Source organism: Mus caroli, unplaced genomic scaffold (assembly GCF_978045245.1).
Source record: "Mus caroli unplaced genomic scaffold, Mus_caroli_1 scaffold_11, whole genome shotgun sequence".
NCBI lineage: Eukaryota > Metazoa > Chordata > Mammalia > Rodentia > Muridae > Mus > Mus caroli.
Window position 1 is genome coordinate 71,498,335 of NW_028227266.1, and position 19,097 is coordinate 71,517,431.

At 42.7% G+C, this 19,097-nt stretch overlaps 1 protein-coding gene across 1 annotated transcript in view; it reads left to right on the forward strand.

Annotated features, from left to right (window-relative positions):
- The window catches only part of Prtg (protogenin), a 99,714-nt gene that overhangs the window by 28,620 nt on the left and 51,997 nt on the right, over positions 1-19,097 (forward strand). The window contains exons 3-9 of the mRNA XM_021172159.2: positions 6,403-6,547; positions 8,539-8,672; positions 11,534-11,671; positions 11,941-12,099; positions 13,317-13,476; positions 14,889-15,136; positions 18,322-18,486. Coding sequence (XP_021027818.1) covers positions 6,403-6,547; positions 8,539-8,672; positions 11,534-11,671; positions 11,941-12,099; positions 13,317-13,476; positions 14,889-15,136; positions 18,322-18,486 — 1,149 coding nt within the window. The remainder of the gene's footprint in view (positions 1-6,402; positions 6,548-8,538; positions 8,673-11,533; positions 11,672-11,940; positions 12,100-13,316; positions 13,477-14,888; positions 15,137-18,321; positions 18,487-19,097) is intronic.

Below are 19,097 nucleotides of genomic sequence, written 5' to 3' on the forward strand. Positions count from 1 at the left end.
TGCACACAGAATCAGGGTCCTAATAGCATTCACTGTGAAAAGACTACACTGGCTGTAGGTCATGTTTTCTCGTGCCCGCCAAGCATCCGGCTGTCGTGGTTAATGGGGAGCTGGCTCCTTCAAGCAGACTTTGGGCCGTGGATTGTTGTTGTATTTAAAGCACTCTGGCTTTTGGGCCCTTTGAAATCATTGCCTCTGCTTGTTCTTAGGCACTTTGCATATTTCAGGAGACAGATGTTGGAACAATGACACTTGTTCTTTTGTGGAGTATGCATTGGAAGCTTGCCAGAAGGTAGGAAGGCAGGGGACATGCCAGTAGAGGCCTCAGAGAGCCTGCTGCATCGGTTCCTGTGTATCGCTTAGAATAGGTTGAGGGTTAAAAGTCCTTTTTAATTTTTTTTTTAACATTTATTTTGTCTGTTGGGGGAACAAGTGTGTGCTCTGGTATATGTATGGAGACAGGGTTTCTCCCTGTAGCCCTGACTGTCCTAGAACTCACTTTGTAGACCAGGCTGGCCTCGAACTCAGAAATCCGCCTGCTTTTGCCTCCCAAGTATTGGGATTAAAGGCGTGGGCCACCACTGTCTGGCTTTTTTTTTTTTTTAATGGCTATAATTATAATAACTGTATCTAGAATAGCAGTCTCTATGAACTAAATAATATATTCTGTGGTACTATGGTACTACATTATAACCCCTTAAGAACTGATTTTATAGAACAGAGCGGTTTGCTCAGAGTTCGTGTGTGGAATGTGTCTGAGCTGTACTGTTCTCAGGGAGAAGAGGGAGACTTCCCTGAGCTTGAGAGAAAGATGGTGCAGTAAGTTAATTCAGGAAGCCTGTTAGATGCCTGTTGTGTGTACTGCTTATTTCTGGCAACAGACAGGCAGGGAGATATATTTTCTGAACTAGAAAAATATATAGTCTTGGTAAGAGATCAGGAACTAAAGAAGTTAAGAAAGTTAGACCATTCTTTTAAAAAATTTGTGTGTGTGTGTATGTGTGTGTGTGTGTGCACATGTGTGTGTTAATGTGCATTTGAATGTTGGTTTCTGTGGAGGCCACAAGCCGTTCCTGTAAGATCTCCCAGAGCTGGAGTTACAGGTGGTTATGAGCTGGCCCTACCTGTTTGCTTGGAGCCAAACCCAGCTCCTCTGCAAGAGCGGTACCTGCTCTTAACTACTGAGCCATCTCTCCTAACCCCATCTTGCCCAGCCTTAAAGCTATAATAACTTTGAAACTTATTCCTTGAGTGGTTTACACCTTCTGACCATTTCATGCTGTGATTAGACAATTCCCAGATATCTCTGACCGCTGAGCAGGCAGGCTCTCAGTACAAGGGCTTGCTAGGAACTGAGAAGTGATGGGGCCCAGTTTTTACTCTGTTTGGTTAGTAAAGCCTGCACTGTTGATTTGAAACACCATTGACATGGAAATAAACTAAGTTAATAGGAATAAAACTCAATAACAGATCTCCGAAGTTGTGGGTGTTAGAGAGTCAGAGTTAGAAATCTGAGGAGCAGCTGACAGATCCCCCATAGCTACTGATTGGAGGCTCAAAGATAGCGGGGGCTGGAAGCACTGGAAAGTGGCTGCTTGCTGCTACCTGTGTTCCTCTGGGACGAGTGGGGTAGTGGCGATTAGTGTAGTCCTTTCCCACCTGGACCTGGTGTTCAATCTGACCTGCAGTGCTAGAACCTGAAACTTGGTGCTGACATCCAGGGCTGGGCCTGGAGCTCGGTGCTGACCTGCAGTGCTAGGACCAGCTGTTTATAAACCATGCATCAACATCCCAACTGATATAAGTGTCAGAACACTTTATATGCACATTTTATCAGCAGCTTTTAAAAGTAACATTTTCTTATTAGACCGAGGAGAGCCTATACAGTTGCTATAAGTTACCAATTGAATTATTTAAAAAAATGATTTATTACAAATTATGTACCTATAATTTTTAATTTAAAAAAGCTCTTCCTCTTCCTCCTCCTCCTCTTTTTCTTCCTTTTCCTCCAATAGAATCTCTCTCAATATTCTTGGCTGTCCTCAAATTCAGAGAATCCACCTGTGTCTGCCCTACTAAGTGCTGAGATTTAAGGGCGTGCGGCCATGCCTAGCTTTTAAGATGCAGGAATGTCCTACTGACTTAATATGCAAGCTAATGTTGGCCCATCCACTTAATTGGTTGTACATTATTTCCAGTGTACAATCTCTTACTTCTGTGTTACTTTCTGATCCAGTAAAAGTTTGGGGACTGGTTTCATCTGAGCAACTTTTACAGCCCTGCCTGTAAATCATAGAAAATGATTAAGTGGGCAGATGAAGAGGAAGTCACAAATCAAATAGGCACTTACATTTATTGTGTTTGCAAGGTTGTTTTTGAGAATAGCGCATGTTTTGGGGGACCTTGTGTCTGGGCTGTTTTATAGAGCTCTGGCCTCTTAACAGCATTACTTTAAGGGCTCCTTGTGCGGCTCTTGGCTTGTTTAGCTGGACCATGAAGGGAGGTCAGGTTTCACGAGGAGGCCGTAGGCTTGTAAAGGCATACGTTTCTTGCAGAAACAAAGTCCACATCAGGAAGCAAGCTGAGGTTTGTGTGAGGATATTTAAATTTGTCACTTAAATAAAGAACAGAAAATGTGGGCAACAAAAAGATCCCGCTGTCAAGTCTTAGAAGGCTCCAACATACAGCGGAGGGCTTATTTACTTACTCAGCTTTAAACAACATTAAAAAATAAATAAATAAAACCCAGGGCCTGGGAGATGGCTCACAGAGCCAGCTCAGTGGTAAAAGTGCTTGCCATGCGGGAATGAGGACCAGAATTCAGATATCCAGAAACCCAAATTGATGCAGGGTTAGGGCAGCAGCCCGCCTGGAATTCCAACCCTGGGAGGAGGAACTATTCCCCAGGAATGGCTCGGGAAAGCCAAATCCTCAAGCTCAGAGTTTGATGGAGAGACCCTGCCTCAGGGACTGAGGTGGGAGAGTGAAGATGATTCCAGATGTCCGCCTCTGGCCTGCAGGTGCATGCGTGGATATATGTGCCCACACATGAAAAAATATGCACATACGCATGTATACATTATACACATAAGAAAAAGAGAAAAAAGAATAATCAAAATAGAACCAAGCTGGCTTCAAGCTTGTAATCCTCCTGCCTCCGTCTGGAGTGTGTGTCACAAGACCCGACCAGTTTTTGTTTTGTTTTGTTTTTTTAAAGATATATGGCTTATTAAATAAACTTTAAGGTAATTTAATTTACATTCTTTCCTCTGTAAAGATGAGGTAATAGCCTCAGTAAATGTCTGTAAACACAAGGTTTTATTTGTTTAGTTTTGCCATGGGGATAGGGTTTGGAAGGCTTGTGCATGCTGGGTAAGTACTCTACCACCGAACTGCATCATCGGCTCCAAGCAGAGGTTTTAAAGGCATCTCTCTGGTCAGAAACTCAGGGATTTGACACACAGTCTTAGCCAGCTAGAAAGCCAGTGCATTTTGGGCCTGTTCTGAGCAGTGCTACTCAGAAATACAGACTCTCCAGCTGTCATCTTCCATAAACACGTTGAGTAGCTCAGGCTTGCGAGAGAGTTCATATACAGTCTTGCTAACCACCAGGCTTCAGATCTCAGTGCCCACCTCTTAGCTAGCTGAATATTAGGATGACACAGCTATAAGAATTAAAGAAACTAGACTTGTATCCCACCCATAGAACAGAACCTAGCAGCAAACCGTATGTCAAGCTCTTGTGTCATAAAAGGCTTGAAACCTGTGTTGTGACATTCTATACTTCACCTCCCCAGCATTTATGGCCGTTTGAGCTACCAACTTGAACAGCAATTTAGTTAAATACCCCTGTCTACTCTGATTCCTGAGTGCAGCCCTCTTCGCTTTGTCCTTGGTTGGATTGTTGCCACCTCGAGAGCACCAGACACCAGATAAATATTTGTTGAATGAGTCGGTAAACTTAGGAGAGATCACTTTAGTCTAAAAGTTTGCTGAAATGAATAGGATTAAAATATGTTTCCAGTTAGAAGTCAGTGAATCTAGCCTGTTATTGTATAATTCAGAGCCAATCCTCATGGCTTGAGAGTGGATAGGTGAGTCATGTAATCATGTGAGCAGTAGGGTTGATGTTAATGTATGATTCATGGAAATTGGCTCCTTTGCATTATAATTTTGCAGAATATCTTTAAGAGCAGAGATATACTTTTGGGGGCAGGGTGGGAGTGGGTTTTATATTCAAACCCAAAAGTGTATAAAAGTGGATTTTATATTCAAACCATAGCAATGTGTGGAAAGCTTTATAGACTGGGTCCTAAGTGGGGCATTCTTTCTTAGCATGTATGAGACCCTGGGTTCAGTGCCCAGAGATGTTATATGTGCTGTTATATATTTTAAAATGACTGCTTTATTTGAGTTTGAAGTAATTGATGTCAAATTGGATCTTTCACCTCCACCAACTAGCCTGTTTACTGTACCCAGTCAAGAACACTTAAACATATATATCTGGCATTAAAAATTTCACCCTTTTCTTATACTGAACCAAGGATACATACATTCCATCTGTTCAGTAATTTAACTAACCAAAACTTATTTACTTTTTGTTTTGAGACAGGGTCTCACTATGTAACGCTGACTGTCCCAGAACTTATCATGTAGACCAGGCTAGCCTTGAGCTCACAAAAGATCGGCCCTGCCTCTGCCTCCCCAGCCCTGGGATTAAAGACAGTATTTATCTTTTAAAGTGTGCATATGTGGAGGGTGCCTCGGAGGCCTGAGATGTTGGCACTTAGGAGCCGCCTGGTACGGATGCTGGGAAGTGAACTAAGAGTCTTGATGGTGCATTGTGCTTTTAACCACTGAGTGCGATGATGCTCTCTGACAGCATTTTGAAGAATAACTTAACCTCATTCCAGAGTTTTGAAAGTAAATCCTGGGGCTGGAGAGATGGCCTAGTGGCTAAGAGCACTGACTGCACTTCTGAAGGTCCTGAGTTCAAATTCCAGCAACCACATGGTGGCTCACAACCATCCATAGTGAGATCTGATGCCCTCTTCTGGAGTGTCTGAAGACAGCTACAGTGTACTTACATATAATAGTGAATGAATCTTTGGGCCTGAGCGAGCAAGTTTGGAGCCTTCTGATGATATTTTGACTGCTATAGCCGTCTAAAGACCAGTAGCTGTCTACAGAAATAAGCAGTTAAGTCCAAGGCAGAATTTGGCTGCCTTCTGCCCTTTTGCCCTTTCCCATCTAATGGAGTCTAACCCCTGCTTCTTCCTATTTTCTTTCTAATTACTATTGATTAACTGTGAAGGCATGGTGAACTGGAGTCTCAGGATGGGAGTTAGTCCACCCTCAGGGTCCTGTCTTTGTGTCTTGGAAGGCTTGGCAGAGGGGAAGGTCACTTCGCTCCTGGTGTCTGGATTCCTTCACCGTGTAGAGCTCTAGACATTGGGGAAGGCTCCGTGGAGAAGAATCTGCTCTAGAAACATCAACATTTCAAGATTTATCTCCGCTTTGGAAATTCATGAGCTCAAACCAGCCTTCACGTTTCTCTACCTCTTGTTCCACACCCACACTGCTGTCCCGCCTTCCCCTGAGCATTCAGGATTCTGGTCCTCCGTTTTCCTTTAAACCTCACTCGGCTTGGGAGACTCCTCTTTTTGGTTCACCCTGAGGCATTGCTGGCTTCATCTTCAATATCTATAACGTTTTTCCTGTTCCTTCACATCCCGTGAACACAGGCTGCCGTCCTTTTCCTCTGTGCTTGTGTTATGTTGTCCTTCTTGCTTCAAATTGTATGTTCTTCCACTTTGGAATCCAACGGCGTTTTCCAAAGACAATCCACAGAGATAGTTTTAATCTGGATAGTTTGTCTTTATTATATTTTGAAAAAAATATTTTATTTTTAATTGCACGTGTGCGCGTGTGTGCGTGTGATAATGCATGTGTACTATAGAGTTACAAGCAGTTATGAGCGGCCTGGTGAGGGTTCCAGGAATCAAACTCAGATCCTCTGCCAGAGCAATACTTACTCTTAACTTCTGAGCACCAACGTCTCTACAGCCTTAGTTTGTCTTTAGTTTTCCTTCCCTCCTATATCCAGTAGAATCAGGTTTGTACTGTACTGTTGGGTGTGTGATTACATACCATTTTGGATAATGATTTTTCTTTCAGTTATTTCTTTATGTTTTCCCTCTAATAGATAGTTTCCTGAGACTACATTTGGAGTTTTAAAGTTCTAGGAAAAACAGACTCCCCGATTTGTGCCCCTTTCCTGTTTTCAAGTCATTCATTAAAGCATCTTTGTACACTTAAATTAGATTGGTATGAGCGGGAGTTCAGACCTGGTCTGAATGCGTCTCTGAGTGCTTATTCTAAAGCTGTCCAATTTTGTGCTAGCTATCTCTGCGTTTGAAGTCCATCCAGTGTCTACTGAGGTCCATGAAGGAGGAGTTGCTAGATTTTCATGCAAGATTTCCTCAACGCCGCCTGCAGTCATAACATGGGAATTTAATAGAACAGCCCTGCCTACAACCATGGACAGGTAAATGCAGCGATTCCGTTTGGATGTGACACACAAGCAAGGAGGACTTCATGGGGTGGGGTGAGAGGGTTGGGACAGGAGGAAACGTCAGAGATGGAAGACATGGTGGAGTTCCTTTTCATTTAGGGTGGCAATAATTGATTTCCTAAGACATTTCTACCGTGGGTAAAGAACCCCATCGCTGTGGCTGGAGTGATGGATCAGTGATTCAAAGCACTTGCTTCTCTTGCAGAGGGTCTGGGTTCAGTTCCTACACTAAAGCTCACAATGACCCCTTAACTCTAATTTCAAGAGGTTTGGTACTTCTGATCCGCTCCCAGCAGTGCAGACGTACGGTACATGAACACACATGCTCGCACACATGCACGAACACAGAAAATAAACCTTTAAAGGTTTGATTCCTGCCTGCTCTGAAGTACACAAAAGTCATTTGTTTTAATGGTAAAGCACTAAGATGGGAGGGGGGCCGATTTCAAAGTGTTTTACTAAAGGAAAAGAAAACTTCTAATTCAAGAATACCTTTACGGCGGGAGAGATGGCTCAGTGGTTAAGAGCAGTGACTGTGCTCCCAGAGGACCTGAATTCCCAGCACCCACATGGTGGCTCACAACCATCTGTAATGGGATCCGATGCCCTCTTCTGGGGTGTGTGAAGACAGAGACAGTGGACTCAAATAAATAAAATAAATCTTAAAAAAAAAAGAGTACCTTAAATCTTTTTTTGTTTGTTTTTGTTTTCGAGACACAAGTATTGTCTGTGTAGCCCTGGCTCTCCTGGAGCTTGCTCTCTATAGACCAGGCTGGCCTGGAACTCAGAGATTCATCTGCCTCAGTCTCCCTAGTGCTGAAATTAAAGGTGTGTGCCACTACTGCCCGGCCGGCCATTTATCAGTTTTTTATTGAACTCAAACACCATTTACTAATCTTCAGGTCAGGCAGCCTAAGGCAGTGCAGTGTAAAGATGCTCTCATTTGATACTTACATGCGGCTAAATTGTTATAAGGATTTGTTTTCCTTAATTAGGCCACTATTCTTCATGAAGGACAGAAAGCTTTGTATATTCAGTAAAAACACTGCAATTCATACCACACAGTGGTTTTGAATCTGAGCCTGGCTGTCTCAGATAGCATTCAGTGGTGCCGTGTTGTGGCAGCTAGTGTGTCCAGAAGTGAAGTCACATGCCGCTGCACAGATCAGCTCACCAGGAGCAGCTCACTGCATACTTCATATTGAGTTGACTTATTTTAAAAAATTATTTATTTATTTATGTATATGAGTACTCTGTAACTGTCTTCAGACACACCAGAAGAGGGCATCAGATCCCATTACAGATGGTTGTGAGCCACCATGTGGTTGCTGGGAATTGAACTCAGGACCTTTGGAAGAGCAGTCAGTGGTCTTAACTGATGAGCCATCTCTCCAGCCCCCTTGAGGGGACTTTTATTGTTGTACATGAGGACACGTTTTGCTTTTGCCAGTTTTTAATGACTCCATATATTCAGTTTTGTGTCATATGTAGGATTGTGACCTTGTTTCAGAGTCTGGGTCATGGAGAATACATAACTCTTAGGTTTAAAAAAAAAGTCAGGAGTTTGAGAATAACTCATACTAAGGTCTTTTCACTCTCAGCTAAATCAACAGAAGAATCTTAACAGGACCCTCTTTGAAAAATTAGCGTGCTGAATTTTCCAGACTGTGTGCTGCAGAATTATTTACATCTCAGAGACCTGTCATGACCCAAATGAAATAATAGAATCAAGCTAGTGTTTTTACTAGTGTTGTTTTTTCAGGGCTGGGGACTGTACCCAGGCCCTCCTACATGCCAGCTGGCGCTCACCACACCCCAGCAGAGGCTCATGTGTTAGAACGGTCTTCAAAAAGTGTTGTTTCTAACATGGTTAAAATGGTTGAATGTGTTCATTTCTGTCAGCATTTATATTTAACAACTATAAAGAACTACAGAAAGTTCAGTTACGTTTCTTGTTTCAACAGGGTGACTGCCCTGCCATCAGGAGTGTTGCAGATCTATGACGTTGGCCCGGAGGATGCTGGGAATTACCGCTGTGTTGCAGCTACTATAGCTCATAAGAGGAAAAGCATGGAGGCTTCGCTAACCATAGTTGCAGGTACCTCACTAAAGTGGTTATTTGTTTTCTCCCATTTTTATGAGAATTTTCATTGTTACATCTACTTTCCTTCTGGCTATAATAGCTCTCTGTCCATCAGTATTTTGATGATATTTAAATTTTTGTAATAGATTTGGTTTGGGTTTGGTGTTTTCAGACAGAGACTTCTCTGTACCCCATCCTAGCCTTGAACTTGTATCCCTCTTCTTTCTCCCACAGGGCTGGGATTACTGCCATGTCTGACTATTATCTATTTAGAACATTGAATGATTGCTTTATACGTTTTTCACTTTTTAAAAAAGATTTATTTATTTTATGCATGTGAGTACACTACACTGTCACTGCCTTCAGACATACCAGAAGAGGGCATCGGATCCCATTATAGATGGTTATGGGCTGCCATGTGGGTGCTGGGAATTGAACTCAGGACCTCTGGAAGAGCAGTCAGTGCTCTTATTCACTGAACCATCTCTCCAGCCCTTTACTTTTTTCTAAAGGCATATTTTAATTAGATATTTTCATTTACATTTCAAATGCAATCCCCAAAGCCCCCTATAACCCTACCCCCTGCCCTGCTCCCCAACCCACCCACTTCCACTTCCTGGCCCTGGCATTTCCCTGTACTGGGGCATATGATCTTTGCAAGACCAAGGGCCTCTCCTCCCATTGATGGCCAACTAGGCCATCCTCTGCTACATATGCAGCTAGAGACACGAGCTCTGGGGATACTGGTTAGTTCATATTGTTGTTCTTCCTATAGGGTTGCAGACCCCTTCAACTCCTTGGGTACTTTCTCTAGCTCCTTTATTAGGGGTCCTGTGTTCCATCCAATAGATGGATGTATTTGCCAGGCATTGGCTTAGCCTCACAAGAGAGAGCTATGTCAGGGTCCTGCCAGTAACCTCTCACCCATATTCCTAGAAGTGAATATGGAAGAAACACTCCTTCACTTTTGTATTTAAAAGCACAAAATACAGAAAGGGACAGAAAGCACAAAATACAGAAAGGGATAGCCAATAAAGCTGTTTATGATATGATTCTCCTCCACTTAGCTGCTAACGGATATGCATTTGGAGGTGCTGTGTGATATACTTTTCCTGGGGAGACACATGCACCCCAAATAGGGATCCCACTACAGACCAAAGTACCAATACCACCAAAGTCCAGCTCGGTGAACCAATGAGTTTTATTGGGGTTGCTTCTAGGAATATGGGTGAGAGGTGACTTACAGGAGCAGAAATGACTCAAAGGCAGCTGTGTCACCCAGTCACGCATTCCAAAGTGCATGACAAACCACAAAAGCTGGGATCTGCAGCGTACTGCACAGCCTGCAGGCAACTCAAGAGGTTGGATAGTGGCCTTTCTAAGTGACTCAATGGTTTTGTTTCTGCCAGGGAGCTCTCTGATCCCTGTCTTTTTCCAGATGGCTGGGCTTGTCTAAGAGTTTCCTTTGTAGGTTGCCTCCTCTGAGGGTGACCGTGTGCTGTACTCCTTACTGCTTATACTCTTGGGGTAGGAGGGGCATAGTGAATCTGATCAGTTTCAGGGACTTCCGAAGCTATTTTGAGTTCTTTCCTTTTGGTGGTAATGAGCTTCCTTGAAGGATGAAATGTTTCAGTCTCTGAGGAAATTGCTGTACAACAGCGGGGATAATAAAAAAAAATATTCTAGATTTGATTGTAATAGTTACATAACTGAAAATTCTAAAAACCATTGAGTTAAATACATCCTGTGGGTGAATTGTATATGATATGAGTTAGACCTCAGTAGAACTTAAAAAAAAAATCTTATTTCAAAAAAAGAAGGAAAGGACTGGAGAAATGGCTCAGCGGTTAAGAGCACTAAATGGTTTTCCAGAGGTCCTGAGTTCAATTCCCAGCAATCTTGTGGTGGCTCACAACCATCTGTAATGGGATCTGATATGCTCTTCTGGTATGTGTGAAGACAGCTATAATATATTCATGTACATAAAATAAATAAATAAATCGTTAAGAAAGAAAAGAAGGGAGGAAGGGAGGGAGAGAAGGAAGGGAGGAAGGAAGGAAGGGAGGAAGGAAGGAAGGAAGAGCTGGGTAGTGGTGATGCACGCTTTAATCACAGCACTCAGGAGGCAGAGGCAGGCAGATCTTTGTGAGTTCAAGGCCTGATTGGTCTATAGAGTGGAATTTCAGGACAGCCAAGGCTGAACCATGTCTTAAAAAATAGAACAAACAAATAAACAAACAAATAATAAAAAGTGAGGGCTGGCAGATGGCTTTATAAGGACAGTTGTACAAATATGAGACCCTGAGTTCCTGTCCCAGCACCACATAAAAGCTGTGTGCCCTTAACACCCAGCACTGTGGGACTAGAGACAGGAAAGGTGTGGTTGTCTGCTGGCTGTGAGCCTAGACCCAGGTTCAATCAGGGACCCTGTCTCAAGGAATAAAGTGGAGAACGACAAAGCAGGACAACTGACGTTCTCCTCTTGTCTTATATATGTACATACATATAAACACACATACAGGACAGAAAGAAGGAAGGAAGGGGGAAGGAGGGAGAGAGGAGGAAGAAGAAAGGAGGAAAAGAAAGAAAGGACAGAGGGGCAGAGGAAATGAACAGGAAAGAAAAGTAAGTTTGGTGGTGCTGGAATCCTAGCACTCTTGGGGTAGAGACCAGGAGTAGAAGACCATCCTTAAGTGCATAGGGAATTGGAGGCTAACCTAGGCTACGTGACATCCTATCTCCAAACAAACAAACAAAAACCCCAACCAAACCAAAAACAACAAAAAACCTGAAAGAATAAATGAAAATGTAAATAAGAATCAGTGTTTTAATATGCTTATGATTTATTTATGTATTCTGCCCTTTCCTGCCCAAAGCTAATGAAACCAGATCCTTCTACATGCCAACCATTGTAGCCAGTCCACAGAATGTAACTGCGTCTCTACATCAGACAGTTGTGCTAGAGTGTATGGCCACAGGATATCCCAAACCCATCATTTCCTGGAGCCGTCTTGGTAAGTCGTCCTCACTGGGGGTGGGAGTTGAGGGGGTCTTCCCTTGACCTCTATTCCTTTTAATGAAACTGCTAATATGTGTATTTTATAGAGAAGACACATATTTGCCAGTTGCATCTGAATGACTTCATTTTAGTTTTGTAACATAAGGAGAGCTTATGCCCCAGAGAAATTGCTACTTTTTAATGACTGATTTCACGGATAGCGATCTTTTGATATACTTTCAGATGAAATGCCTCATTTCAACTTCCGTGTTCTCTTTGAAATAGATCACAAGTCCATTGATGTCTTCAACACTCGGGTACTTGGAAATGGCAACCTCATTATATCAGATGTCAAGCTGCAGCATGCTGGAGTGTATGTTTGTCGGGCCACCACCCCAGGCACGCGCAACTTCACAGTTGCTATGGCAACGTTAACTGTATTAGGTATGTATTCTTTCTATAATCAGAGAAGTTTTTGTTTTAATGTTTGCTATTTTAATTTCTTTCATGGTTTTCTTTTGTAAGGTTTAGTTTTGAGTTATATGTATGTGTATATATATATATATATATACACCTATATATGTATATAGGTGTATGCATGTCAGAGCAGTGCCCAAAGAGGCTATCCTCTGGAGCTGGAGTTACAGGAGGTTGTGAGCTGCCCAGTGTGGGTGTTGGAACTAAACTTGGGTTCTCTGTTAGAGCAGCAAGTGTTCTTAACCACTGGAGCATCCTCCAGCCCCACATATCTTGCTGTTATGTGGAGTTGGGCATCAGTGATAGGGAGGTTAATAATAAGTATTATAAAACTCAGCAGTGAGTTGAAAAAGAAAAAATTGAATTTCTGTGTTAAAATACAGCTCTATAATCATGCCGAAGTCACCATGTTTGCGTGCAGAGCTCCATGCTTATTTAAGCCTCCCTTGTCATCCATCCACATGTCTACACACATTTAACGGTGTGAAATTAAACTCTCAGTGACTGTATGTGTTCATAAGTGTCCTCCCATTGGGTTTATTTAGTTAAGGTGGGTCTTGGGTATGAGTATTGACTGTGTTCACAGGTGGTCTCAGTGAGGGAAAGTGGGTGCTGAACATAAGAAAGAAGCACTCTCTTAGTTTTGTTTCTATTGCTGTGATAAAATATCTTACCCCTACCCCCCCCAAAAGAGGACAATTTAGGGGAGAAAGTATTAATTTTAGCTTATAGTTACTTCCAGATTACAGATCATCATTGTGGAGAAGTCAAAGTAACTTCAAGCAGCTATTTGCATTGCATCCATAGTCAGGAGGAGAGTGAAATGAATGCATGCATGCTCACTTGCTTGCTTGTGCTCAGCTTGATTTCTCCACTCAATGCAGGTCAGGATTCCCTGCCTAGGGAATGGTGCTGCCTATAGTGGACTGTGTCTTCCCATTCCAGAAAGTCATGCCTCCACAGGCCAACCCAATGTAGACAGTTCCTCTCTGAGACTCAGTTCCCTAGTGATTTTAGGTTGTGTCAAGTTGACAATGAAAACTACCATCACCTAGCCAGTTGTAGGAGACTCAGCCTTTCAGACATCTTTGTACATGGGACTCATCTCATTTTTGTATTCTTTCTTCACTTGTTCTTGCCATTCCTATTGAAGACACAGGATATGTTTTTTCCCTTTAAAATAGCTCCTCCTTCATTTGTCGAATGGCCTGAAAGTTTAACAAGGCCACGAGCTGGCACTGCACGATTTGTGTGTCAAGCAGAAGGAATTCCCTCACCCAAAATGTCCTGGTTGAAAAATGGGAGAAGGATACATTCAAATGGCAGGATTAAAATGTATAACAGGTAAGCTATGCAATATTGCTACTGTTTTAAATAAAATAATGCCTTTGATAATTTTTACATGAAATGGTTGCAGTAACATCAAATGGTCACCCATTCTTAACAGTTAACACTAAATGCAAGAAATTCAGGTTTATAGCATTAATGTGTTGTCGATCCTTTTGTATTTTATACACGGATCCAAAGTGATATGCGATAATGGACCTTATGCAAACAGTCCCCCGACAGCAGTTCTAGCCTAGGTAGGCCACTGGCTAAGTGACCACAGCAAACTTGGACTCTGGTGTTTCAGTTACTTCTTCCATCAAATGAAAAAAAAAGAATGAAATAATTTACTTCCTATCAATTCCTCCAGAATTCAAACTTAATGACCTTAAGAATGAAACTTGGATGGTCACTGTGGCATGTGACTTTAGTCCCAGGGCTTGGGAGTCAAAGACAGGCAGATCTATGAGTTTGAGGCCAGCCTGCTCTACACCACGAGTTCTAGACCAGTCAGGACTACATATATATATATATATATATATATATATATATATATATATATATGTGTGTGTGTGTGTGTGTGTGTGTGTGTGTGTGTGTGTTTGTGTGTGTGTGTGTGTAATTTTTATTCCTGCAACAATCTCATTTAGTTGAGCAAAACTTTAAAATTTTTGCTGATCTGAATTTTTTATGTGTATTATAATATGAGTCAAGTATAGACTGTAGAATAGAGTACTAAATAAGAAAGTAGTAGCTTTCTTACTAAAAGCTTTTTTTTTTTTTGTGGTTTTTTGAGACAGGGTTTCTCTGTATACTCTGTATAGCCCTGGCTGTCCTGGAACTCACTTTGTAGACCTGGCTGGCCTCGAACTCCGAAATCTGCCTGCCTCTGCCACTAAAAAGCTATTTTTAAAAAAGCAATTGAAGCAAAGAGAATTTGGCTACCATAAATGCTAATGAAGATTGAAAATATAAATCATGGGCTGGAAAGATAGCTCAGCAGTTAAGAGCACTCACTGACTGCTCTTCCGAAGGTCCTGAGTTCAAATCCCAGCAACCACATGGTTGCTTACAACCAGCCGAAATAAGATCTGATGCCCTTTTCTGTTGTGCCTGAAGTCAGCTACAATGTACTTACATATAATAGTGAATGAATCTTTGGGCCTGAGTGAGCAAGGCTAGAGCAAGCAGAGGTCCTGAGCTCAATTCCCAGCAACCACATGATGGCTCACAATCATCTGTACAGCTACAGTGTACAGATACTCATATTATAAATCAGAGTAATTTTAAGTAATTAATGTACATTTTTCATTAGACCTGATAGTTCTCAGCATGTTTTTGTATAAAGTGAAAGGTGCGTTTAACAATAGCTTTTGGATGTCATTCTTAGGATTTTTTTTATGGATATAAATACTTCTTTCTTTCCTCAGCAAATTGGTCATTAATCAGATTATCCCGGAAGACGATGCTATCTATCAGTGCATGGCTGAAAACAGCCAAGGATCTGTTCTGTCTCGAGCCAGACTGACCGTGGTAATGTCGGAAGATAGACCCAGCGCTCCTTACAACGTTCATGCTGAGACCATGTCGAGCTCTGCTATCCTTCTGGCTTGGGAGAGACCACTGTACAATTCAGACAAGGTCATTGCCTACTCTGTACACTACATGAAGGCGGAAGGTAAGCAGCTTGCAAACCCTTAGTAAGGGCCGCTTGCAGTCACTGGTTTGTTTGAGTCATGGCTTAATTGGTAAAGTACTTTCTTGGCATGCATGAGGCCCTGGGTGTAATTACAGAGCTACAGAGTCCCGATGTGGTGGTTCATGCCTGTGATACTAACACTTGGGAACAAGAGGCAGGCAAATCAGAAGTTCATGGCCATCCTCGACTACATAGCAAATTTGAGGGCAACCTGGGCTATATGGGTCCCTAGCTCAATGGATCCAAAATAAATGAAATATTTATCTTCAGAATGAGTAAAAGCTTACATAATTGTTAAGAGAATTTTTACCCTGAGGACCAATAAAACATCAACTCCTTTCTCTTTTTAAGGCCCAATGACAAATCAAAGATCTGTTCCACCCTGAGACGATAGGGTTTCCATAGAGAACATGAGGGAGGGCTTCTGACCCGAGCACAAATAGTCCTCCCAAGTGTCTCACAGAGAGTCTTTTTATTTTGGTTTTTCGAGACAGGATTTCTCTGTGTAGCCCTGGCTATCCTGGAACTCACTTTGTAGACCAGGCTGGCCTTGAACTCAGAAATCTGCCTGCCTCTGCCTCCCAAGTGCTGGGATTAAAGGAGTGTGCCACCACTGCCTGGCACACAGAGAGTCTTTATCCTCCTCCTCTTGCCAAACTCTACACTCTCGCTCCTTCCTGAGACCTTGAGGATGTGCACAATTGGGGCCGAGTTGCATGCACTCCCTGCAGGCCGTGACTGGGCACAGATACCCAGGTGAAGGTCTGTGACCCTCCCCATTCTCTTCTCGGGCACAAGGTCAGCAGTCAGACAAACCCTGCTGTGATGGTCTTTGATAGCAAACCCAGCTGATCTTAGAAGATGCTCTTAAGGAGAATGGCGGTTGTTTTGAGACAGGGTCTCACTCTGTAGCCCTGGCTGACCTGGAATTCACTATGTAGACCAGCTGACCTCAAACTTACAGAGATCCACTTGCCTCTGAGTACTGGGGTCAGGCATATGGGTTGCCATGTCCACTAGTGTTCTGTTTTCTAGGGGCACGTAAGCATATAACATTCTACATTTTCTTTTTCTTTTGAATTTATTTATTTATTTAGACAGGGTTTTCTCTGTGTAGCCCTGGCTATCCTGGAACTTACTTTGTAGACCAGGCTGGCTTTGAACTCAGAGATCCACCTGCCTTTGCCTCCTGAGTCCTAGGATTAAAGGTGTACCCCACCACCCAGCTAAATTCTGCAATTTAAAATTCTATGTATGTTGAATATTTTCATTCTGGAAGAAAATGAAACAAAGTAGGGTGGGCTATAGCTCAGTGGTAGACCTTTTGAACAGTATGTATAAGGCCCTGGGCTCATTCCCCAGGACTACCAAAAGAAAAAAAAGTATGAAAAAATGTTGAACGAGACATTTTTGTGATATCTCTTTTACTGTATCAAATTAAATGTCAGGAGCTGGAGAGACAGCTCAGAGCTTGTGGCACTTGCTCTGGTTCTACTGAGGACCTGGTGGCTCACTTCTGCCTGTCACTCTAGCTCTTAAGGATCCAATACTCTCTTCTGGCATCCTTTGGTGCCAGGCACGTATGTGGTGCACATACATATGTGTAGCTTCCAATTACCGGTTCGTTTTGCGGATTAAGACAAAATCCCTTTTACCTTACTTTTTGGTAAAACTGTTGTAGAAACAGAAAAATCCTAGTGATTTCTCCATTGACTCAGGTTTACAAATGCTAGTACAGAAATGGTCCGATTTCATGCAGCTTACATTTTGACTAGAGGGGACAGTCAGAGGACAGTGTGATGCTAACACCAGGTGCGGCTGAGACGGGATTGGCTCTTGGCTGATGCTGGGTTTTTACACTTTGAAGCAGTGTTTTGAAAAGGGATATTTTGAATGTAAATCAAGGGTCCTGGTTTCGAGAAGAATGTTCTGTTCAGAGCATGCTGGAGTGTGTTCATTCTCTCTGCTGACTTAGGAAGGTGAAAGGAAGGCTGGCTTGGCGGGGCCCACGCTTGTTCACCATTGTGCCGGGTTCGTTAGAGCCCCTGCATGGCACTCAGCATTCTATTCAGGGGCAGAACAAGGCTTTTTAATTCGAACTCAAGGACTTTGTTTAGTAGGTCAGAAATTGTACTATGCAGTTCCTAATTAACGAGCCATTAGCCAGTGTGTTGTGAAACGCCTCTAATCTTGTCTAATTAAAATGCTATGAAGTTAATTCAGAAATGTGGGAAAACTCCGTGCTGGAATGTGCCTTCTGTTTTGTTTATAAATCCAGCGCAGGGAGAAGGGGCTGGTGCCGAGAGCGGTTTGGTAGAGTTGACAAGCGCTGCCTGTGACTGCGCACAGTGGCTGGCAGTGCCTTGGCTCCTTTCTCCAGGGCTACACCAGAGGAATTAAGCCCTCATGGACAAATCCTCTTCTGCACCTTGCTTTGTATAGTTTCTTAAGCATCCCTGAGAATTTGTCTCCCTCTTTAAAACACTGAACGTTCACCGTGGGTCCCAACCTTCTGAGTCCATTCTGTTTTGCTTTTAGCATTAAAAAAAAGAAAAGGCCCGTGTTGGCCCATGCAGTATGTTCTCGAGGGGCAGAGTGAGAAGCTTTGCAGCCCAGCTTTTCATTTGGTTGGTTTCTGTAAAAAGCGGACCCTCTGCATGCCCCACTGTCTCTGTGTTCTACAGAAGGCCGGAGAGTAAGCTGGGACATTTGCTTGCTGCATTAGAGTCTCCTGTTGTGCTGGGCCTTCCCCTCTCACTGTCCCTTACAGCCCGTCCTGTTTTCACTCCATGATAAATGGCCTTTGGAGAAGATAGCCTCATTTCAGGGAGTGTTCCAACCAAAAATTTTTTTTCTTTTTTTGGACAAAATAACCCTGGTTCCTTTTAGGCAATAAGGAGCTTTCTGTGCACTTAAGGGTTTTGTATGCCGGGTTATAGAAGACCACAGAGATAATTGTGAGGGAAAATGGCCTTGCTAATTTTATTTTGAATAGTAGTCTTTGTTGTTGTTGTTTGTTGTTTTGGAGATAGAGTTTCTCTGTGTAGCCTTGGCTGTCCTGGACTCCCTCGGTAAACCAGGCTGACTTCAAACTCATAGAGATCCACCTGCCACTACCGCCTGGCTGAATATTTGTCATTTAAGACATGGATACTTTGGTCTAGGTTTAAATAACGAGGAATATCAGGTGGTCCTTGGAAATGACACGACTCATTACATCATCGACGACTTGGAACCCGACAGCAACTATACTTTCTACATTGTGGCGTACATGCCGCTGGGGGCCAGCCAGATGTCGGATCATGTGACACAGAACACGCTAGAAGATGGTAAGAAAACGCAGTTCTGGGTTATCAAGTGTGAACATCTGTAGATTTGGTCACTTTCAGTGAGTAAGTCTGTCTGGTTAAATGAAAACAGCTATGTTAAACAACAGGCCGGCTGCTGTCTCATGTCTCAGCCTTGGTTTCTGCCATAATGTGATAAAGGATACTTTAAAAATTCTTTACTTTTCGTGTGTGTGTGTGTCCCCGTGTGTGTTCATGTGTCCACAGTATCCAGGGAGGGCACTAGATTTTCTGAAGCTGGAGTTAGAAGTGGTTGGGAGCCACTCACCGTGGGCACTGGAAATCAAATTTATGTTGTATACAAGATTAGTATGTGTCCTTAAATGCTGAGACACCTCTCCAGCCCTGATAAAGAGCACTTAAAATATTTGTTTCTTTGCTTATTTGTGTGTCGATGCATCTACTATGGTATCTGTATTTAGGCGAGAGAGCAGTTCATGGGAAGTGGTTTTGTCTCTCCTTCTATGCGTGACTCAGGAATTGCACTCCAGCCATCAGGCCCTGCCGATCCATGAGCCATCTTTCTGACTTATAGAGCACCTTTTACTTATAATTTATAGTATAAAAATTTAAGAATAATAAGTTCTTATATT